A 22,854-nucleotide genomic window follows, 5' to 3' on the forward strand; every position below is an offset into this window, starting at 1 on the left:
ATGAAATGCATCTGGTGGGCGTCACCATGGGCTTGGCTGGAGTATACCAAGATGCCCGTCATCTTCGATAAGGAAGATCTAGTTCCACCTGGGTCTTGGGCCGGTATGCTGGAAGACGAAAGGCCAGGGCGGTTCCCCAGACTTGGCTAATCTTAAACATATAAGTAAGTCCCCGGTCACCTAGCCATACAAAACCACATGGCCTATTCCCCTTAACTATCTCATTAAGCCCTTTGAAGCGTTACAAGATTCCTGCTATTGTAATTGTGTTTTATACTCCAGAAATTCTTAACATTAACGGCGTAGAAGAAATAAAATGGAAGCCCCCTTCGACGCTATTAACGCATACCGGTGCCAATCATACGCACGATTCACTTCGAACCTCGATAGAATTCACATTGAAGCGTTGTACTGGAGTCTCTTCTTCCTTGTGATCATAGCATTGCTCTCGACGTCATGTATATTCCAATGGTAAGACTCAACGAAGATCAAGCTGCCTTGGTATAATCACTAATAGATATACAGGACGATGGAATACCGTAACCACCCGGCCTTTACTACCGAGAAATTTCGAAAGAAACTCGCCGTCTCACTCGGACTCACTTTTGGAATATTCCTCGTGGCGACTGCCATGCTTGTCATAGAGGTATTTTGCCTCTTTGGGATGCAGTTCTGCGTGGAGGAGCCTCTCATCATCCTGTATTGGTCCCCATGGTCGATTTTGCAGTTTGGCTCTGTGATCGCCATCCTAGGAGTAAATCTAGCCTTGCTGCACCACCTGTGCGATATGGAACATCCGTGAGTTTTCCAACTCCCCTCCGTCTATAACCCAGTTGACTTACAGACTCTTCCAGGCAATGGGCTCTTGCATTAGGCACGCCTGTTCGTAAGTAGCCGCTACAGTCATTACCAAAGTCATCTGTTTCTTGACCAGAATTGAAGTTGCTGACTTTGCTTGTCACAGTGGTTGTGGCGGGCTTTGGCCACCTCTTGACTGTAATAATACGGAAACTTTACAGCAACGTCAAAACAAGGAGAGAGTCAAGCAAAACTCAAAGTTCGTCCCGCAGTGTCAAGGGTCCAACCTTATCTTCTCAGTAAGAATTCTTCTCGCCATATATTAATCGTTGACTAACATGACATGTATTCAGGACTACCATTGAGAACTCAGAGCTGCAAATCGAGAAAATGACCACTTCTATCCCAGACCTGGAAAATGGTCAAAGTTTCTACTTCGCCGTAGATACGGCTGATGATGAGCGCATAAAGAAATGGCCAAGCTTTGTTTGTGTAGCAGATGGCAAGGCCATCGTTAAGATGACGGCCGTGCCTGAACCAGAGAGGTGATGAATCATCTGAATCGCTAGGTTTGATATATTTGCATGTGGGCCTTTCACGAGGAAATCAGGGAACAATAAACGGAGTCAAGGGGATCTCGGGAAAATGGAATAACGGACGGCAGTGCTTTCTCTCAAAGTCATGACAAAGAACACATGGCGGAGGGCAGGGGAAGGGAAAACCATGTGGAGAGGAAGAATGATGCCAATATTCTCTAATGATTTAGTAGCAAACTAGATACGACCCTTTTTGTCTTGGATGATTACACAATCTTGTGCCTAAGCCCTCCCCATTCCTGCAGTACACGTAAGACTTGAGAGTAGTGAGAGGCTTACGTGTTATACAGTTGTAATGAGATGGCCTACAGACAGAAATAATCAACTCGCATCGGAATGACATATTTCTTGGCCTGGTATCAGCATAATCAGCCACAAATCGATACTAGGTAGGCTTCCAAGACAACAGAATTATAGTCTCTCGGAGTAATTCAAAATAGATGTACACAAGCATCGGTGCCCAACCCTGCTACCTACATATAGCTACGCGCCGTGTCGGGGCATCAAGCCGGGACTTCCTATCTCGGGCTAATGAGGCTCCCGGCACGCTACACTAGCAAGCTAGCTGACTCATTGGCCACGCTTCGGCAATGTCACCAAATGCCGATCCGTAGTCCTTGGCGGCCTTTTATTCCACTTTTGAAACGCACTCAGAGACGGCAAGGCTAGGCTTGGGTCATCGTAGAGATAAGTCTCCGGCTGGCATGGAGGCGTAGCTGACTCCAAGACCTGGGCACATGTCTGGGCATTCAGAGTCAGTACGAAGTCTAGATTATCTTGCGCGTCTTGATGATTTGCATGCGTCGCCAAGCGACTTAGATAGATTGCCGATTCCTATATTGCTGATCGGACGTAGGGATGTGTCTTTACCAAGATATTTCCTTCAATGAAGCCAAGGTCTTGAAAGGACCACAAGGGCCGAGCCGCTGAAATACTCATTTCCAAGATCAGGGTTGTCGACGCCACGGGATAAATGATAAATCAAAGGATTTCCGTCACGATTTGATCGATACCCGACCAATTTCTTGATCAGTGATTCGCGACATCGTTGATCCCTGTGATTGAGAGTAGAGTAAACTTGACAGAGATGTAGATGGCGAGAGGTGGCGAAGAGAAAGAAAAAAGGAAAAAGAAACCCCCAAAGAGCAGCAGCATCGCAATAGGAAGCGATTAGCGAATTGTCAAGTCTCTACCTGCTTCTTGTAAGTTCATATACAACATACAGTAAGTGTCTACCATCGCTCCGCCGAATACATGTAGTCTTTACATGAGCTAGCACTACACATTATTTTCAAGAGGTAAGCAGTATGGTTAACAGGCAATTTTGTGGAACATATTTTTTCATTTTTCCTTGGTTACATCGTTTTTTTTCTCGGCGTCTTCTCGTTGCAATGCGTGGTTGTCTCATACCCGCCCAGCTCGGCCGATTTGTAATATCTCTCCAGTGCGCTGGTCGTCGCTCCGAAGGACTGGCCAGCTTGCACCATCCGCCTTGTACAGGCTAACCTCGAGTTTCGTACCAAGGATCTTGAAGGTGGATTTCTGTACATCAATCTCACCAAAGAGTGGGACGGAGGCCTTATAGCGCTTTGGTGCTGGCTCATCTGTTGGAAGATCTAGATCTAGGGAGTTTGGATTGAACTCAACTGTCGCTCTAGCGCTGTCTATCTTCTTTAGGAAGAAGGATGCTATGACTGTCGTGGGGGTCTGGTAGAAATCGTGTCGCACCGTCTCCAGCAATTCCTCACCATGACTGCCAATGCTGGTGCCCTGGCTTTTTTTCTTACTATTGTCTTGGCCCGACCCAATGAATAAATGACGCGGCGATGTCTTACAGCCCTCGATCTTCATAAACTGATCAAACTCTAGCACCCGGCGTTTGCAGCAGCTGTAACCCTTGCTGCCCTCGTGGAATATGGGTGCGCCTGGGTGGTGAACGCAACTCTCGTCATCAGACCTCTGCTGGCCTTTCTTGTAAGTCGCGTTGCAACCTTTCCGCCTGCATGGCTTGGCGTCGGGTATCTCGAGATTAGGCTCGTCATCCTCGGACTCAGCAGGCGGTGGCGGTGCTGTAGCTGCAGGCTGGGGTGCGAGGGGTGCGCGGCTAGGTGTTGACGAGACGGCCTCAGCCAACTTATCAGAGAGGGACTGCGCAGTGGGGGCTACATCGGCAACTAGTTCCTTTTTCTCAATTTTCGGTGGGTGGTCGGTGGTGCTGTGCTTTCCTTCGGTGCAGGGGGGGATTTGGAGGAATTCGTCGAAGGTGAGGAATCGAGGCTTGCAACACTTCCAACCTAGTTTGTTGTGCTGTCACGTCAGTAGCCGTGTCGCATTCTGAGAGAAGAGGAGACGATGTGCCAACGCATGACATGAATGGAAACAAAAACAGAAACAAATGGTCGGGTTAGTGTATCAGTCAGTCAGTCAGTCAGTAAGTCACCCACCTTTCTGCCCCTCGTGGAAAACCGGCGGGCCTGGATGGTACCTGCACACTTCATCGGAATCGCTGTACTCCTTGCCGCAGCCTTGGTGAACGCACTTCAATGCCATATCTGCCGCTGCCCTAACACGTGAATGAACGACGCGGGTGATTGGCTCTCGGCTACTTCCGGCGTATTGTGCACCCTTGAACTCTCAGGTTGTAGAGTTAATGTACCTGATGGGGTGGGATGCGATGAGACGCGATGAGACGAGGGGTTCGGTCGAGAATAGATTCAGTAGAACGCGACAGTATACAAATTCGAACAGACCCGTTAGGCAAGCGAATTAATATTGGCGGTAACAAGTGTTTATGTGCCTAGAATGGAGGGAATGGGTAGCAAACACGGACGGCCAGAGACGTCGACACGATTGGGCTTGAGAAGCTCATGGAATCTGGAGGCGGGAGTCAGCTACAGACCAAATAATTCCACCGCCTGCCGCTTTCGGCACGATATTCATTCAACGAAGCTCTCAATAGCACTGCACGATGCTTGTCCAGTCATTTGCCGCCTATGACGCAACTATCGTGCTCCAGTGTCACCTAAAGCTCCAACTGATCGGATCTCCAGGGCGGATCCAGGGCAGTAATCCACCCCTACAGGCCTGCTAGCTCCTGCTAGGTATCTGCTATAACAGTAGGTAGGTACTTAGGTACCGTAGGACAGGGGAAGTTTTGTTACTCAACTACCCAACCAACTTACTTATCCTACGCATCGTATCACACCATGCGACCGACTATTCGGCTCTTCCAGTCCTGCAGAATTACTCTGTTCACGCGTGAGAACTGCGGCTTGTGCTCTAACGCCCGCTCAGTCCTATCCGACGTCTGGGACACCCGGCCCTTTCAGTTCAAAGAGGTCGACATAGTCAACTCAGAGTCAGCGCCGAAATGGCGTGAGCTCTACGACTTTGATGTTCCTGTGGTATGTTCATAAAGTGATATGTTTTGCGAGAGACGAGCCGACCTGGCTGCTCAGGTCCAGTCTCAGATGGCCTTTTAATATTTGTAGATCAGAAACCATGTATTCATTTGTTGGTGATATGGCCACTAGGTAGACTCCTTGCTGACGGCGGGCCTGACAGATCCATATTAGCAAGTCCTCGGCTCCCGAAGAGCAGCCGCAATCGGTCTCGGAGGCTATAAGGCTCATGCACCGTTTCACTGCTGATCAAGTCAAGGCTAAAATGGATCAGGCTGAGAAGGCATCGTAACTCTTTTTCCCCACGCTTCGTCTATACAGGCAGCATGATAATATCTACTGTAATTATGATCACCGTTTAACCAACATCCGAATTAGAGTAATGTGCTCGCTAATACCGTCCCGCAGCCTTCGGTACCGCCTGTCCGTGAGCTGCGGCAAGAGAACGCTCCAAGCTAGTCTGCAACAGGGAAGTATCCAGAGCCGCGTTGACCATATGGAAGCCTTTATCCGCATACTTCTTCGCTTGTTCTCCATTACTAGCAAAGAATCCTGCCTTCTTGCCAGCCTTGGTTGTAGCTGCAAGGACGCGATCAATGGCCTGTTCGAGCTCAGGCTTCATTACGCCATCGAGAATCGGATGCCCTATATTGTTGCCTAAATCAAAGGGGCCGACGAATAGCACGTCAATACCCGGAACCGCCGCGATCTCCTCTACAGCGTCTAACGCTTCTTGCGTTTCAATTTGCACTATGGTCAGTAGCGACTGATTCGCGTGCTGTAGATATTCCGTCATTGTGGGAATCGGATGGAAACGCTCCATCGCGAATGGCGAACCTAGGCCGCGTTGTCCCAGCGGAGGGAATTTGGCGGCCGCAACAATCTTCTTGGCCTCTTCGGCGGAGCGAAGAAGCGGTATCAAGATCTAGGACCACAGAGTCAACAGTTATGAACATCTCCCCCCATTGGGTTTCAAGCCCTTTGAGCTTCACTCACCCCGTGTGCCCCCGCGTCAAGCGCCCCTGTAAAATATGTCAGTGATCGTGTCTGGGTAATGAAGAAGTTCTGGCCAGCCTGCTCAAGACCTTGTAGTACTACTCACTCTTGATCATCCAGCCCTGCATATCGGGTATTCGGACTATCGGACTGACACCACAACTTGCGATAGCCGGAACAGCCTCGTGCATCGCGGCGTCGTCGATGTTTCCGTGCTCGCAGTCTACGAGTACCCAGTCGACGCCTGGCGTCCGCGCGAGCACTCTCGATACATTCTGGCCTGGCAACGTCTGCCATACACCCATACTAACCCTCTCGCCCTTGTCGAGCACGCTTTTGAATGTACATCCCTGCAGCATCTTGGAATTGCGCTTAGTCCTGGCGTACGTGCGTACGTTGGTATATGAAAGTGATGTATTCCGTGGCGTGAAGGGAAGAGAGCTTTGAAAGGGGAGATTACGAAGGGGAAAAGAGGAGTATCGGTATACGGAAGGTCTACATATGGACGCTAATGTTGCAACGACTCTCCACGAAACCCCCGCCATCGGTGTGTAAGATCCGCAAACTATTGCAAAATGTCACCATCACAAGCGGAGTATTACTCCGAAATCCGAGTAACGAGGTGTACTCCTCCGCCCCGCCCAATGCTTAGCAGATGGGGAAGTGCAGTGATATCCAAAATGAATGAACACCCGAGCACTTACCCCAGCTTGCGGGGTAGTCGTCGGGATTGGTGCTCCACCGCATCTGTCATAAATGCATCAGTTCCGGTCAAAGCCCCGGGGTTACACTAGCTTCTGGGGCTGTAGTCAATGTGCCTGGCTCCGGAAAATCAATTGCAACTTAACTCACCTATATGTCTAGTATAGGTATACGTGCACGACTGCTTGAGTAGAAAACCAACCTTCATTCTTGAAATGTTACTTCAATCTACTGGCGTGTGAGATGTGGTGTGCGAATTATCAATTATGAATTAACTACCACTTTTTGAAACTAACTGTACATATGGATGCTTGCTCTGACCGGTGGATGAAGCTCAACCTAGCGTGCTGATCCAATATCAAGATTTCCTAATAAACGCGTTCCCTAGGCAGCCAATTCGCCGAAGCTGGCGAATTGATTGCAATCCCCAGAGATTTTCATGAAATTGGTAGTCGATGTTCGCCTTCTAGAGTATTAGTGCTCAGTTCGGATTACACATGTTTCAGCTCGGTGTTAAATGTTTCGAAGCGCGTCCCTTGGGATTATTCAAATGCACATCCTCACTTCTGCTATGCTTGAGAACTTGGGGTATAATGATTAGTTCGTATGGCATCAATGAAAGCAGATCTAGACGCGACTCGGCTCAAGGATATTTAATTGTGTGGCCGTAGCCTAGGTGCGGATATAAGCGACGGCTTATTCGGGAAATTCAACGGGAAATTCACTATGTCCGACACGCAGCCCTTCTTGACAGGCAACATTTGTTCTCTGCTCTCGTATCAATTTATTTATTTATATATGCATATCCATGATCTAAATCCGGCTACGCGCACTTTTGGGAAGCATACGGCCGAATGACTGAGCGACTTAGTACTTATGGAAGAAGAACCCCGACGTCGCCGTAGACCCGCCTTGTCGTGCTTAGCTTGTCGGCGTCGCAAGATCAAGTGTGATCGAGCTACCCCTTGCGCGCGCTGCGTCTCTACGAACACACGTTGTTCTTATCGATTGGGTCTCGGGGGAGTTGGCAATATCCCGCTACCCCTTCGCCGAATCGAAAATCAGGCATCTGCGGCTTTGAGTCCGAGGGCCTCGCCTCTTCCTTTGACCCCCGGCACTAATGGTGGAATACCTACCGCAGGACATGAACATAGTCTACCAGCCCCGAGTGGATATGCAATAAGATCTCAAGCTCCGCAGGCAGAGTGCTCGACTAGAACGAATCACGATGAATTTCAGACATCAAACCGCGTCCAAGAAGCATCAGAACTTCAGGATCTAAGGCAGCGAGTGCGGAAACTTGAAGCGCTATCTGCCTCAAGCCCGGCCTATGGACTTGCCGAGACGGGGCGGCATGTACTCACCCGGCAGTCTGGTCTTCGAGATTCGGAGATCATGCTGAAGAAAACGCGGCTCCTGAGATGGAGTGACTGGATGGGAACGGCCCCAGAGGCAAGCCCGTTCCTCGCTCTTTTTTTAGATGCCAAATAACTAATCATTCGAAAGTTCCAATTAGTTTACAAGTGCTTTGAGGTAGCCTGTGGCGCTGAGAGCACATCATTTCAGAGCGATGAGACGAAGGCCGTAGTCACCGAAATCGATGATCTCTACAAGAAGTGCAAGAGAATTGCGAAAAGTCTCAAAGCGAATAGGCCGAGCAGATGCCTAACTTCCCCGCGGCCGTCTCTCGAGCCACCACCCCGCGCCATGGCAGATGATATGGCGACCGTCTACTTCCGGTGTTTCGAACCTGTCCATAGAATACTGCATGAGCCTACATTCTGGGCCGAGTACCCAAGTCTATGGGAGAATCCCGAAAGTGTGAGTGCGTCGCAGCGGTTCAAAATTCTTCTCGTTATCGGCATTGGGTCAAGTCTCCAGGGTGGCCCAGACAATCAGCTGCGCGATATAGTTCAGCAGTGGATATACACTGCCCAAGCTTGGTTATCAGGGCCACTCGAGAAAGACCGCTTGAACATCAGTGGGTTGCAAATCCATTGCTTAGTTATGCTTGCCCGACAGATATACTCAGTTGGCGGTGACTTGGTGTGGATGTCTATGGGCTCACTTATCCACAGAGCCATGCAAATAGGCTTACATCGAGATCCTAAGCATCTTCCAAGCATGTCCTCGTTACAAGCCGAAGTCCACAGGCGCTTATGGTATACCATTCTCGAACTACTCGTACAGTCTTCCTTAGACTCTGCAATGCCACCCCGGATATCACTTGAAGATTTCGATACGGAAGCCCCTTCGAACATTAATGACGATGAGATTGATGAAAGCACCACCGTCTTGCAGCCACATGCCAAAGGAGGCTACACTTCAGCGGCGATGCAGCTTCAGTTGATTGATTCCCTGCCAAGTCGGCTCCGTACTGTCCAACTCTTAAATGGGTTACACTCTGAACTAGCGTACCAAGGCGTTCTCACACTGCATCGGGAAATTACAGACGCCTGTCGAGCATGCAATAAGTTCGCCTCAGATAACCGAAGTGCCGGGGTGACCGCATTTCAACGGAATTATTGCGATTATCTAGTACGCCGATTCCTGATACCTCTACACTGCCCCTTCGCCAGCGAAGCACGTCTGAACCCTTTGTTCAACTACTCGCGAAAGGCCACCTTAGAAGCGACCCTAGCCTTCCTATCCCCAGAGCCCGATGATCACTTCTCGCGACTTATGGCTACAGGGAGCGGCATGTTCCGCGAGGGGTTCAGGTACGCAGCGTCTACCATCGCGCATGAGATTCTCGTCCAAGCCCAGTCCCAGCGTGACGACGGCACTTTCCGCAGTAATACGAGACAACTCGATTTCCTCAGACAGGCTATGCATGACCTCTCTGCGTTATCATGGGAGCGCATTCGGCAAGGGGAAACAAATATCAAGGGCCCTATGTTCCTGAGTATCGTACTGGCTGTAGCTAACTCGGCGGATATAGACGCCGTGTGCGAGTTGACAATGGCTCAGAACGCGCGGGATAGTCTTGTTCTTTGCTATGACATACTAGAGGCGCGAGCGAGGGCTGCGCCTTGGCCGTCTCCTAACGATGGCAGTCTCGCATCATCTAGCGGTGACGGTGACCAAGATGTTCTTGGGCTGGAATTCAACTTGGATTTTTTCTTTCCTAACCTTTGGTAGTGATCACGTACCCGAGCTGTATGAACCTCGTCCTAACTCCTCATTTCATTTCTTCGGTGATGTGTGAAAAATAGATAGATAGGTAGATAAGAGATAGGTAGACTACACTGAACGAGACGCAAAACTTCCCTTCCACCACTCTCAACCTTGAATACAGCAAATATTTCGTCATAATAATGGTGGTACTGTTTTCAGGAGTTCCGAAATAGTTAGATCAGGCGCCCCTTGCAACACTTACCAGGCAGATGATGTCGTGAAACACGGTTAACAAGATTCTCGGGTGAGAATGGGTTTCCGAACTAGGGTTTATAATATATAACGATGGGGTATCATTGCATGACATGCTCATTTTCAACCTGGTGCCGCCTTCGGTGAATTCACGGTCTATTCGGCCATATCGGCCGATAGCCAAAGTGAACCTGCTCAAGATTGACGGACATCTAAATGAGCTTTTCGCGCATCCCGGGTAGCGGACATAGCAAAAGTCCGTATTTCTAGTGATATATAACTCCCTATACCTTACATTACCCTGCGGTTCAGACATCAAACATGCCACTAATACCAGGCTGAGTGAACAACAGCAATTAGCAACGTGGACAAACTTATTGATCATCTCCATTATATCCAAACACCGGCTCTAGAGTACCATCATGGCACAGCTCAAGATCCTTATAAGCGGCGCCGGCATCGCCGGCAACGCGCTCGCGTACTGGTTGGCGAAGATAGGCCACGACATCACGGTAGTCGAGCGCTTCTCCAGCCTCCGGGACACAGGTCTCCAGCTCGACCTCCGAGGCCACGGCATCGAAGTCATGAAGCGCATGAAGCTGGAAGAGGCCTTCAAAGCCAAGGTCGCTCCGGAAAAGGGCGTACAGCTCATCGACAAGCGAGGCCGCCGGCGCGCCTTCTTCCCGGCGACGACAACCAAGGATGGCGTGCAGAACTTCACGACGGAGTTTGAGATCATGAGAGGGGATATATGCCGTATCTTGTATGATGCTGCCGTCAAGCACGGTGCCAAGTTCATTTTTGGAACGTCCATCGAGAAATACGATGACAAGGGCAGTTCTGTGGTTGTCCGGTTGGCGAATGGCAGGGAGGATTCTTTCGACTTAGGTAAATTCCCTCTCAAGCTCTTTGTTTTTCTCTCCTACACCTGAGCGTCTACACACATGTCATCCCGAGTATCGGCGAGTATCGGGGATTTCTTCTAAAAGTGAAGAGGAAACACTGACTTAGAGATTTGGCAAGTGGTCGGCGCTGAGGGCCTCAACTCACGTACGCGCAAGATGATGCTCGGCCCTGGTGCCAAGGACGCAGCCCGCCCGCTAGACGGCGTTATGGTCGGCTATTTCACTATGCACAAGCCGATACAACAGGGAGAAGAATTCCTCGCCACGTTCTACGTGGCACCAGGCAATAAAGGGATCATGGCGCGACGGTCGCATCCCGAGACTTTGCAGATATACATCGGCGGCAAGACCCATGCCCTCGACAACGTTGCGCGGGGCGACGTCAAGGCCGAGAAGGAGGCTTTGACGGAGTTCATGCGCGGCGCGGGCTGGGAGACGGAGAACATCTTGAAAGCCATGAACACCGATAACGACTTCTACCTCGAGCGCATGGCGATCGTGAAGCTGGACCGATGGTTCAAGGGTCGTGTTGTCCTTGTTGGCGACGCTGCTTGGTGCCCTACGGCGAACACGGGCATGGGGACTACATCGAGCATCGTCGGCGCCTACGTCCTGGCCGGTGAAATCGGGCGGCACTGCGGAAAGGGGACGGCGGAGAAGTCCGACAAATCTGACGCCGGGGCGGATCTCGACAAGGCTCTTGCCTCTTATGATGCGAAGTTCCGGCCGTTTATGGACCAGGTGCAGAAGGGGATTGGAGAGGGTTCCGACTGGGGCATGTCGTTCATGTCGACTGCGTTTGGCATCTCCTTGATGCATATCTTCGTTGCCGTGCTGGCATTTTTCCAAGTCAATATCGGCGCGATGGTGTTGAAGGAGCAAGTGAAGGATTGGAAACTCCCAGATTACGAAGAGTTGAATGAGGCGTAGGTAAGTAAGCGGGACGGCGATAGGCATATGAAAGGGATCTCTCAGCTCAGATATACATTAGAGTTAGTTTTAAGCAACCTGTACAATTAATTAGATGATAGCAATATTTTATATACATATGGCGGTTCTTTGGAGGGAGATTTGAGCGTTGATGATGACTATAACCTGCTCGTGGTCGATATCCATGAGACTAAGCAGCAAATCAGTGAATGGGATTCTTAGAAGTCGGCTTCCCCCCCATTTACTCTTTCCCTCATAATTGTAGCTTTCGGGCTTCGATGGTCTCTAAGTCCTCATTCCCGCTCTTCAAAGGTCGTATGGCCATTTGAGTGAGCAGGTAATATCTGGCTATTCGGGTAGCCTAAGTACGTCAGGACAGGCCATAAAGTGCTACCTAGAGCCCGTACGCCGTGATATTGGGACACGTGTGGTTCGTACTCGGGTTGCGCAACCGAATGTGGGGTGGCGAAGCAATACCTAACCTGCCCGTCTTCAAGCGAGAATCGCTGTTGCCAGCCGTTTCCGGCCTCCATATCCCAACGTGGTGCACTAATGCGGTCTTCATTTCTCCCATCTGAGATAGGGCTGCTACAATTGTTCACAATGTGACTGAATTGGGGATAAGCATGCAAATAATGCCTAAGCGAAGTTCGTGGGCTGGGCCGAATTGTGCTACCTACCTGGTCAAGAGACTGTGTCTCTTATACGTCATACTATGTATGAAAATTCCAAGATCACTGGTCTGCTACATTTTAGTGACATCACTGCCCAAAGAAAATCACAGGGCAGACACAGGGCAGTAACAGGGGTTCAATGTAACGGTGGCCTGTCGCGTTGTAGGTAGTGTACCTAGGCACGTATACCTAGAGCACCTGTAGTGATCTCTTACATAAGTAGTACTTGTAAGTAGGTAGTCTGCTTAGGAGTTTACATTTACCAACTAGCGAATGCGAGCGTAAATGGATCTTTGCAAACATGTCATGACTGTATCCCTATTCACATGCAGGCATATTCCAAGGATGAGAAGTACATAGGTGAGTATGTAGACGGATTGGCCGCTGGAGAGTCTCTAACCTAGTGCGCTGAAATTGTCCGCTAGTCTTGAAGGTGGAGTTAGAATGTTTCATTTGGACAGGCTAGGAAGGCTCGTCAGCTCGCCCGAAATTAATATCAAGCATTTTCCAACCTTAACACTGGCATCACAGCCTGGTGTTGTGGGGAGTGCGAATGTCGGCATATCTCTTCAAGAATAGGTACCGTATAACTGTCTCTCGATACCAGGCACCGACCATACGAAGTACCTACTTACACAACCTGAGAACGACGGCTGCACCAAGTCTCAGCCAGAATGTTACAGCCCCGAGGTTCTAGGCTCCATCTACAGCAGATAGAGTACCTACACTAAGTAGGCCCCAGTATTGCGGGATAGATACGCTAGATCTGGTCTAGATCCTAGACCAGGGCACTCGAATTATTTCTGGGCACTTTAAGCCAGGATAGGTGACAGATTGCCGATCATCTCGTCTCTCGGTGAACGGGCGGGGAGAGGACATTCAATACCTACCTACCTAACACTCAATGGAGAACAAGTTTAGGTAACCTCTCTTCTGCTCTCTTTACTACGTGTTACGGTGTTATGGCTGTGTTCAACTGCCAGGATACTGAAGCACTGTAAGCACCAAAGTAAATACCTTCAATATTGATCATGGATTAGGTACATGTATATATGTACCTAGAGTACACGTACCTACTTACATACAAGCGCTGTTGTTGCACTGCCCCAATCCCCAATGACGACTTCAAGAGAGGTACGACACACCCAAACCCAGCAGTGGGCAGCTGCTACGCTACACTGCAACCCTATGCCGTAGCCACTCCATCCATCTCTCTCCTGCGTCAATCGTCAATCATTCATTCATTCTCCTTGTGTCGTGATATCTACACTACACCGGCTTGAATAGATTCCATTCTTTAACCCGAGTCCTAGCCTCCACACTGATATTGAATGTCTTTACACCGTTCCCATCTTCCTGCCCATCCTCCTACAGTGCGCTAAGAAACACACCGACAAAGCAACCATCCAACAATCGTCCAACAATCCCACGACCCTGGCAGCAGCAGCGGCTGACAGCCAACCACTCAGCCGCTGCCACATCTTGGCAAGGGAGGCGAATCCCAATCATCCCCATCATCTCCATTATCCCGACCCATCTTCAGAGGCACCCAGTCGACTTCGCTTCTCGCCAACGACGTTTGTTTCAAGCTTCCCAAACCCACCCCCATGCAAGCCTTGTAACGGACCAAAGTACCAACAGCTGCTGTGACCCCATTCTACTTAAGCGCTCGTTTATAATTAGCATTCGCCAGCTTGGGAACACAAAAGTAATAGCGAAACAAAATAGACCGAATTGACAGAAGAGCCAGAAAAACAAGGGACCGAAATCATCATTCAACTTAGCCGACAACCCTCCGAATCACAAGTCTGGGAGTTTGAATTATTGGGCGAATGAAACCACATCCACCTGTCAAAAACAAGCGTATACCAAGCCGATTCCGCGTAGCGCTGTAGCCTTTGACACGAGACGATCCCATCGTCGTCGTTGTCGTTATCTTCAGCGATCACCGCTACCTCTTCCACAACCTCCCTTTTCAAGCCCACGAACGCCAACCATGGATCACACAGCTTTCATACTCGAGACAGCGCACCAAATATACGCCCGCGCCAACGAGACAGATGCGACCGACGCAGACAAAGAAAGTCGGCCCCCTGCCTACAAGGCCATTGGTATTGGCTTGGCCGTCGGCTCGGGGCTCTTCATAGGGACTTCATTCGTGTTAAAAAAAGTTGGTCTGCTCAGGGCCAATGAGAAATACCAGCAGGCTGCAGGTGAAGGTTACGGCTACCTGAAAAATGCTCTTTGGTGGTCTGGAATGAGCTTGATGATTCTCGGCGAAATCCTCAACTTCGTCGCATACGCCTTTACCGATGCTATCCTAGTCACGTCGCTCGGAGCTATATCGGTTGTTATCGCCACCGTGCTCTCCGCCATCTTCTTGAAGGAACGGCTCAGTTTGATTGGCAAGGTCGCATGCTTTCTGTGTGTAGTTGGAGCAGTCATCATCGTCCTCAATGCCCCTACGGAATCTTCCGTCGCGAATATCCAAGAAATGCAGCACTACGTCATTTCACCTGGGTTTCTATCGTATGCAGGTGTCATCGTCGTGGGTGCTATCTTCCTTGCTGTTTGGGCGGGTCCACGATATGGCAAAAAAAATATGTTCACATACATATCCATTTGCAGCTGGGTTGGCGCCCTAAGTGTTGTTGCTACGCAAGGCCTTGGTGCAGCGATTGTCGCACAAATCGGTGGCGAGCCTCAGTTTAATCACTGGTTCCTTTATGTTTTATTTGTCTTCATCATAGGAACTCTCGTCACCGAAATCATATATCTCAATGTGAGTCTAGGGAATAAGATCTTCAGCCAAGAATAGTGTTACTAACCGAGATTCAGAAAGCACTAAATATTTTTAACGCAGCTATGGTCACGCCCACGTACTACGTTTATTTCACCAGTACCACTATTATCACTTCGGCTGTATTGTTCCGGGGTTTCAAAGGAACGGCTGTCCAAATTATCACTGTGGTGTTCGGGTTTCTGGTGATCTGCTCCGGCGTAGTATTACTCCAATTATCCAAGTCGGCTAAAGATGTGCCTGACACTGCCGTTTTCGCCGGTGATTTAGACCAGATTCAAACCATTGCCGAACAAGAGCAGCCTGAAACTGAGCCCAAAGCTGATGCCTTACGTGGTACTGCTGCTATCTTGCGGCGTATCTCCAACGCGAGAACCAAGATGGAACACGAGGAATTTAAACGTCTGCATCACGAGAAAGAAATGGAGCGACTGGCCACACTTAGTGAAGATGGCCAGCCTGAACAATTTGAGTGGGATGGGCTACGACGGAGGAGAACAACTATGGGTAGTAACCGGAGCCGCCCGTTTACGAGCCCTAGTCCGGCTCAAACTCCCCATCCACCCCTAGGTCGCACACGGTTACTTAGCGATGATGAACTCGAAGAGCTTGAAAGGGAGAGGCAGATGTCGCCAGGCGTTCTCTCTAGTATTGCGGGCACCATTCGTCAACGCGCCCGCAGTGTTTTGCACAACCGGCCGGAGCTCCCTCACCAAGAGAGATTAAATAACAGTGCGTCAGCGCTGGGTCAGACACATCCAGTGCAGTTGACCCACATTGCAGTTCCTGAGCAAAGTTATGACGGTGAGGCTGGCCCACTAGGTTATGGACTGCGGACCGACTCGTATCATACCGAATATAGCGGCGCGGGCGATTTCTCGTCGAAGAACAGTGATCGACACATACAATTTTCGGAGACGCCAAAGCCAGGGGCAAGCATGACCTCACTCGTTCCGCCGACGCCGCCACCTCATGGCGAGCAGCCTCACGCAGCACGTCGGCAGTTCTCGTTCCAAAATGTATTCCGTCGGCATCAAGCTGACAGAGTACAGGAACCAGCGCTGCCGTCGATGCACGAACACTCGCTGAGGCAAGGACTGAGATCACGAGGATACTCGGACCGGAGCGCCAGGGTGAAGAACGCGACTGAGGAGGAGAGGTTAGGGCTCGTAACAGGCGACTCACAGTCGATGCCGGCACTGCCCCGTTATGATGGGGATTTAGATGACGACGACGACCTTTCGCCGGACGAAAAGCATACGGCGAGGTATGATAGAGGCATTACAAGCAGTCCCCCGGGAAGCAGAAGTGATGATGGCGACGACAAGATGTACGACGAGTACGACGAGGACAGCCGGCGAGAGTGGAACACCAGTCGGCATCCCAGCAGGAGCAGAGACGCGTCATCGCGGCACTCGACACCCCCTTTACCACAAAACCCACCGTCTTACCGTCGAGGTGGAGGCGGTGATGACGACGCGTTTCTCTAAGAGTACCGAGAAATGATGATGAGACACGATCAACATTTAATATATATATGTTTCCTTGTCCACTTTTGAGCAACAGTTGTACCAATAGTCATTCGGTGGCCGGCATGCGTCATTACCATCAGGGAATTGGAGAATCCACTGCTTTGATATAGACATTGGAACTCACGAGCATTGTTGCGGGATGGTCGATAGAGGCGCACACATACCAGTATATAGAACACGCAGCCTAGGGATACGGGCGCAATTAGTACATAGCATAATTTATATCTTGAATGAAGAACAAATGATTTATCTTAGTACTGTGATGAAAAATACTCTCATTCCATCGGCGTGTCTTACCAATTATGAGACTATCGCACACGATAGGGAGATACGAAGCTTATTGTTTTGTCTTACCCCTTTTTGGCTTGTGCGCATGTGATAGAAACCACTTGGCTTGCGAAGATGATCTCGAGCGAAGTCAGCTCATGTGAGGATCAAGTAAAGTGCCCCAGGCTGTTGGGTGGACTATAAAAGACAATTCTCGTGCGTTACTTACCAATCATGTGTGAGCAGTTGGCGCGAATCTGAATTTGATGTAGCATCCTCGGTACCTGCAGCTCAAGAGGTGACAGTCCTAATCTGTATGATTGTACGAGCACTCTTCGGTGATACCGCAACACATCCCATCTGTACACATATATCTGGTCCGTCAAAAGTGTATATACAACTTAATTGGATACGGCAACTAGGTAGATATGTACGAAGGGAGCACCATCAAGGATGTTCCACGCTACACATAATCGTTGTCTCTAGTCAGCAAGTCTCACTTTAAAGCGCTTCATTCCCTTTTTGAGAAATGTAATCTCATACAATGGCATGATTAAATACCTATTCAATGTGGAATAGCACCTCTTGTTTTTCAACCGGCATATGGACATACTCTAGGTAAAGGAATGGTAGATAGATGTGTGCGAGCTATCTGATATCGTTACATGAACTCCCGAGCCAAAGCCAGTCATATGTGTAAGACAGCTACACTTGCCTGCAAATTGCTACAATGGCACTCATACTTATATTTATATGTACTTATGTATGATGTACACTACCACCTACTTATATGTACTTATTGTTAAGTGCGTATGTAAATGTAAGTACCTATCAGAGTAACTACGGGGAGGAACACGGAAATAGCTACCCAAGCAGGTACGCAACTGAGGTAATAATGTCAAAGAAAGGGCAAGTATTGTGACATAAAGCAAACAGCAAGAGCCACCCAATGTAATAATCCCTGAGGCACTTTAAACTACTCACTAAGGGCTTAATTACTACATGCTTGGGCAGGCACGCAAGACAATGAGTGCCACTAAACGAAATAAAGCAGTTTGGAAGGGTCTCAGATACTGGGTGGCACTCGCCGTACCTACTTTGACCCAGCTTTGCCCATTGTATTACATCAAGACGGCTGCCATCTCCTGAATTTGCCAACCCGTATGTGCTTCACAATGGAAAGTCGGTAACTCGCACTTCACATCTCGCTCAGCCCCAATAGAGCGCATGAAAGCAACCTGGGAAACACTTTCGACGGATTGGTCTGCTCCAAGCGAACAAGACACACGCAGCACTTCCTATAACCACAACGGCAAAAGAAACAGAATCATGGGCACGCCGCGCCGACCAAGGTGGCGGGACAGTCTTCCGTCCATGTCTCTCCACTGGCGAATCACCGACCTACGCCACCTAGCAGTCTTCGCCCTTGCCGCCTTCAGTGTATCGCTGCTGCTATTCGAAGCCCGCCGTGAGATCAGGGAGACGGCGCGCGACGAGATCATCGATGTGATCGAGCATAACCTCCCCGTAGTCCCTGAGCCCAATGCGCCATCTCCCAAAGTCCCAGGGCAGTGCACTACCTGGCCTGTGGGTGCAAAGGGCGACTACAACGTAAGGGTTCACACATCAAACTTCGCGCTTCAGAGCTTTGCACCACCAGGGGGCTGGAAGAAACCTCATGGCATCGCAATCAAGGCATTGGTCTTCTATGGCCGCAAGAGAACTGTGGACTTCCTAGACTGCTATCTGCAGAAGAACCTCGCTGTGAACGGCGGGTACCTTGATGAGATCTGGTTCATGATACACACGGATATCGAAGAGGATCTGAAATACCTGAAAGAACTTGTACTGCAAAGGCCACAGTACAAAATAGTGATGCCGGGCCAGTGTCAGGGGTTCAACTACGCTTGCATGTGGGACCCTGTCGTTGAGGACAACACGATTTATATCAAGATTGACGACGATATTGTAAGTCAAATTCCCACTCTATATGGATTCTGGCCCAAAAGGCATAAGGACACCCTAGCAATGAAGAGCTAATTTACTGATTTGCCTGGGGCCAGGTATTCATTCATCCTGACACAATACCTCAACTTGTATCTACACGAATCGCTGAGCCTCACCCTTTCGCTGTCTCTGCCAACCTGATAAATAGCCCTTTAACCGGTTTCAAGCATTATGATGCTGGAGCGATCCACCCCTTTCTCCCCGACCCAAAGGTTAAGCCCTCTCAGCAAGCAGCACAATTATGGCGTCCATCGGACTTCAGAGCATTCCCAAAGAAGAACGTCCCCAAAACGATCAAAAATGGCACGATTCTAACAGAGGAGATCACGAATAAGCACTTGTTTGCAACACCGCACTACAGCGGCCACCCGTGGCTATTACTCGACGATATCGAGGATGCGTTATTGAAAACGCCGATGGGCATCGACAAATTAACATCGTTAGCTGATGGTGGTGATTTCATGTATGGAGCTGCCGTAAGTTCATCCCCAACTCTGTTCCCTTGTGTTTCTGCTTTTATCAAGATATAAGATCACGACAAGGCTGCGCTGCGGGCGTGTCTTCGTTTTTTTTTTTATGATACTGAAATATATCAATGACCATCCCCAAAGTGCTGCCCCTTGATTAACAGTGAGTTAGTGGAAATCCTGGATGATCTCAGCGCAGCAACAATACTCGTTGCTGAGAAATCTCGAACTCAACACCATGTGGCGATATCACTTCGGCACGCAGATCGACTATCCCCAAGGTGCCAACTCATCAGCAGACGCAGCGGCTCTAAAGTTTTTCGACCCGAACCATTTAGGCCCCGGAGCTGAGCAGCTTTATGATACGGAGTATATTCGATACAATTTGAACTTCGTCGCTGTCTGGGGACATGACATCAAGAACGCACTGCCTATTGCCGAAGACGACGAACAAGATATCACGGCAACGATACCGCAGCGTCTTCAACGGCCCTTTGTGATTGATACCCGTGCTATCGTCGGCCACCTGAGCTTCTACCCCCAGCATGATGGAATTCGGCAAACTGATCTGCTGGACCGCTGGCGAGCCTTCGCTAACGAAATGATCTGCGCGGTAGACAATCAGAAGATACCATTCGATCCACGGTGTCCTGGTTATTAAAGCCAGGTCATGTTATGATGACGCATACGAATTTCAATGTCCTTTTTGCCAGGGGTGGAAACATTCAGCTTAAAACTTGCTTCGAGCAACCAGTAACCAAGTACGAACTAGCATGTGAAAAAGCAAGGTGGAACGGTGTTTTGAGAGATTGGGTCAGTTCAAAGTAAATAATTACATGTTGCTTTCCTAAGTAGGCACGTACCTATCTAGATAGGTAATTAGGGATTTTTGCAGATGACTAATCGATTGGTGACTGACACTGCTTTTCGAAGCTCCTAAATCGCGTACGTGACTGCATGGTGTTGATATGGTATACCGAGGTAAGCATATTCATCATGAACGAGGTGGGAATAGATCGAGATGTGAGGATGGCACTGGAAATGACATAAAGATATATGATGTGGTTTCATATGATTATTGTAACCATTCGCAAGTTATAGCGATTGATAGTCTGATTGTAATGTTTATATAAGCATGAAGAGTGGGTTTGACTACAGTTAGCACGATTATGAATATTTCAATTTTTACACATCGATGTGCTGGAACTGATTGATATATGCACACCTAGATGTCACGCGCTTACGTTGACATTTTACGCAAGTTTATATGCTACCTCGATCGAACCTTATGAATTTTTCACGGTTAGCTGGTTCTGCGAAGCTGTTGGGTTAGCATTGATATTATTGACACTCTGCTGATGGTTTCAGTTTGGTAATTATAATATTGTTTCCCCATTTGAGAGGCAGAGCGTGGCGTAATAATAATCGACTGAATGGCATCGAAATAGTATTAACGGTATGTAATGGGGTGGACCTCGTTCTAGAATTACCACTTGGCTTAACAGCAGCTTAAAATCTTAGGGCAGTTACTGCCATTGAATTATCTAGTTATTCTCTAATGCTACATCCGAGCACCAGTCCTCTAACAGATTCTATTCTCTACCGTGACAAGAATCAGGGAAGAAAGAGAAAGAAGAAGCTTGGAAAAGTAAAGACAGCATTGCAATCAATCATGTGCTCACTCACGGCAGCGCAGTTCTCCAACCTTTGATGGCGCTCTTCTCCTCCTCCGTCAGCTTTAGGTCGAAATACTTCTCTAACGCCACGACCCGATCTTCCTCCGTCTTGCATTCATATATGACTTCCGTCCTACCGCCGAGATTCTCCTTGACCACGTCGTTCACCAGCATGCGCTTGCCATAGATCTCCTGCTCATCGTCTTTGTCGCCGCCGGCGCGCGCACGGCGGAGGAACTTGATGGTGATGACGGTCTTGGTCTGCCAGGACTTGGGGCTCGTGCTAGCGTACACATTGATCACCTCCCAGTCATTCGGCATGAACTCCACCAGCGTGAAGCAGTAGAATGGATTCCACGGCTTGTCGGCGCCGTTGCGGTACTCGTAGATCCAGAGCTTGGAGTCCTCGGTGCGCTTCAGCTGCGTGGGGATCCAGTCGCGCACGAGGCGGATCTCCTGCGCGCCGATGTTCGCGTGCACGAGGCCGTCGACGAGCGGCAGGGGCCGCGTGGCGCAGTCGCCGCCGAAGGCGATGTCGACGTGGTACCTGGACCCGTCGGCGAACTCGACGATGCTCACGATGTGCACCCACCCGGGGAAGTCGCCCTTCGGAACGCCGCCGTCGCGCAGACGCGTCCGGACGCCGACGGTGTAGGAGTCGAAGCCGAGGCCGACGAGCATGTGGTTGTACAGGATGGCGTTCTCCATGCAGTAGCCGCCGCGGCCCCGCTTGTCCAGCACGATCTTCCGGAACAGGTGCTCGGGGTCGAGCACGACGGCGTGGGACGGGTTGTAGTGTATGGCCAGGTTCTCGTAGGGCGCGGCGGCCAGCATGTGGGTGTGCAGCGCCCTGAGGAGGTCGTATGATGGGGGTGCATGACGGTATTTCTCGGGCAGCTGGATGTGGTCCAGGAATTGGTCGATCTGCTCCTTTGTATATACCGAAGACGACGCCATTGTGATTTTTTGGCTTATAGGATTCACCAGCTCCTCAACAAGACTACACTTGTAGCTCTCCTACGTATCCCTAGGTATGGCAGTGACGAGGGTAAAACAACAGCAGCACCAACAACCGTGAGTATATGACAATACAAATTTGGGTTGGCGGTGACTTGATTGCGTGCTTTTGCCGGTTGACTCAGTCACATCGTGTTACCTCCGGCGCCGGACGAGTTGGAGTAGTAGTTACGGGCTTCCAACGCCATCTTCTAGATATCTCCAACATTTACTACCATTGGACTCTTTTCATAAAATAACATCTCATCATTCTTGATATATATATCTAAGATTCCTGACCTAGTCTTCAGTAGGCTCATCCACCTACCTATTAAGTAGGTAGGACCCCACCCCACCACCGCCCATGCCGGCCCGGGTCTGTCTCCGGGTGTCCAGGTCGAGGCCCAGTCTCAGTCTCAGTCTCAGCGCTCAGACCCCGCAACGTTCCCTCCAGATCTCCCTCTGCCCCTCTGCCCCGCTGCCCACTACAGGCCCCCCTACAGGCCCCCTACATGCGCCGTCGGCAATACCTGCACAGCAAGCTGATGTGGCACTGCACTGGCCCCTTCGTTCCCTCACCAGACCCTCATGAATTGGTTGAAATAACATGGGTGGCCTACGTAAGAATAAGGCCGTGATCATCGTCGCGCATCATATGCATTGAATGGCATTGAATCGAATAAAGAAAGAAGCTTCTAGTGCCTTGTAGTTCATTCGAAAAAGAAACTATTTCCTTCG

The 22,854-nt window shown here is 49.7% G+C and overlaps 7 protein-coding genes across 7 annotated transcripts; 5 read left to right on the forward strand and 2 right to left on the reverse strand.

The window, feature by feature from the left end:
• Positions 1 to 316: 316 nt before the first annotated feature.
• On the forward strand, positions 317 to 1,454 carry F5B22DRAFT_662544 (uncharacterized protein; the record flags this gene model as incomplete). Its single annotated transcript, XM_047980454.1, has 5 exons — positions 317 to 471; positions 526 to 798; positions 855 to 886; positions 965 to 1,097; positions 1,152 to 1,454. 5 exons carry the CDS (start codon positions 317 to 319, stop codon positions 1,345 to 1,347), a joined length of 789 nt encoding a protein of 262 aa, XP_047833438.1. The 3' UTR covers positions 1,348 to 1,454.
• A 1,344-nt stretch (positions 1,455 to 2,798) lies between these two features.
• On the reverse strand, positions 2,799 to 6,096 carry F5B22DRAFT_634779 (Pyruvate/Phosphoenolpyruvate kinase-like domain-containing protein; the record flags this gene model as incomplete). The annotated part of the gene is made up of 6 exons (XM_047977033.1): positions 2,799 to 3,688; positions 3,839 to 3,957; positions 4,598 to 4,690; positions 5,314 to 5,720; positions 5,792 to 5,817; positions 5,898 to 6,096. 6 exons carry the CDS (start codon positions 6,094 to 6,096, stop codon positions 2,799 to 2,801), a joined length of 1,734 nt encoding a protein of 577 aa, XP_047833439.1.
• A 1,189-nt stretch (positions 6,097 to 7,285) lies between these two features.
• F5B22DRAFT_572220 (uncharacterized protein) lies at positions 7,286 to 9,741 on the forward strand. Its single transcript, XM_047973177.1, has 2 exons — positions 7,286 to 7,945; positions 8,000 to 9,741. Exons 1-2 carry the CDS (start codon positions 7,370 to 7,372, stop codon positions 9,632 to 9,634), a joined length of 2,211 nt encoding a protein of 736 aa, XP_047833440.1. The 5' UTR covers positions 7,286 to 7,369; the 3' UTR covers positions 9,635 to 9,741.
• On the forward strand, positions 9,742 to 11,697 carry F5B22DRAFT_662552 (uncharacterized protein; the record flags this gene model as incomplete). Its single annotated transcript, XM_047980455.1, has 2 exons — positions 9,742 to 10,750; positions 10,886 to 11,697. Exons 1-2 carry the CDS (start codon positions 10,285 to 10,287, stop codon positions 11,695 to 11,697), a joined length of 1,278 nt encoding a protein of 425 aa, XP_047833441.1. The 5' UTR covers positions 9,742 to 10,284.
• Positions 11,698 to 14,131: 2,434 nt separating this feature from the next.
• F5B22DRAFT_572252 (magnesium transporter NIPA-domain-containing protein) lies at positions 14,132 to 16,752 on the forward strand. The gene is made up of 2 exons (XM_047973178.1): positions 14,132 to 15,153; positions 15,210 to 16,752. The coding sequence occupies exons 1-2, from the start codon at positions 14,368 to 14,370 to the stop codon at positions 16,659 to 16,661; spliced, it is 2,238 nt and encodes a 745-aa protein (XP_047833442.1). The 5' UTR covers positions 14,132 to 14,367; the 3' UTR covers positions 16,662 to 16,752.
• A 1,547-nt stretch (positions 16,753 to 18,299) lies between these two features.
• On the forward strand, positions 18,300 to 20,105 carry F5B22DRAFT_662554 (uncharacterized protein; the record flags this gene model as incomplete). The annotated part of the gene is made up of 3 exons (XM_047980456.1): positions 18,300 to 18,938; positions 19,034 to 19,453; positions 19,617 to 20,105. The coding sequence occupies 3 exons, from the start codon at positions 18,300 to 18,302 to the stop codon at positions 20,103 to 20,105; spliced, it is 1,548 nt and encodes a 515-aa protein (XP_047833443.1).
• A 794-nt stretch (positions 20,106 to 20,899) lies between these two features.
• On the reverse strand, positions 20,900 to 22,414 carry F5B22DRAFT_596790 (uncharacterized protein). The gene has a single exon (XM_047974267.1). It carries the CDS (start codon positions 22,075 to 22,077, stop codon positions 21,127 to 21,129), a length of 951 nt encoding a protein of 316 aa, XP_047833444.1. The 5' UTR covers positions 22,078 to 22,414; the 3' UTR covers positions 20,900 to 21,126.
• Between the last annotated feature and the right edge of the window lie 440 nt (positions 22,415 to 22,854).

This window comes from Xylaria bambusicola (assembly GCF_022495145.1).
Source record: "Xylaria bambusicola strain CBS 139988 unplaced genomic scaffold F5B22scaffold_9, whole genome shotgun sequence".
Lineage (NCBI taxonomy): Eukaryota > Fungi > Ascomycota > Sordariomycetes > Xylariales > Xylariaceae > Xylaria > Xylaria bambusicola.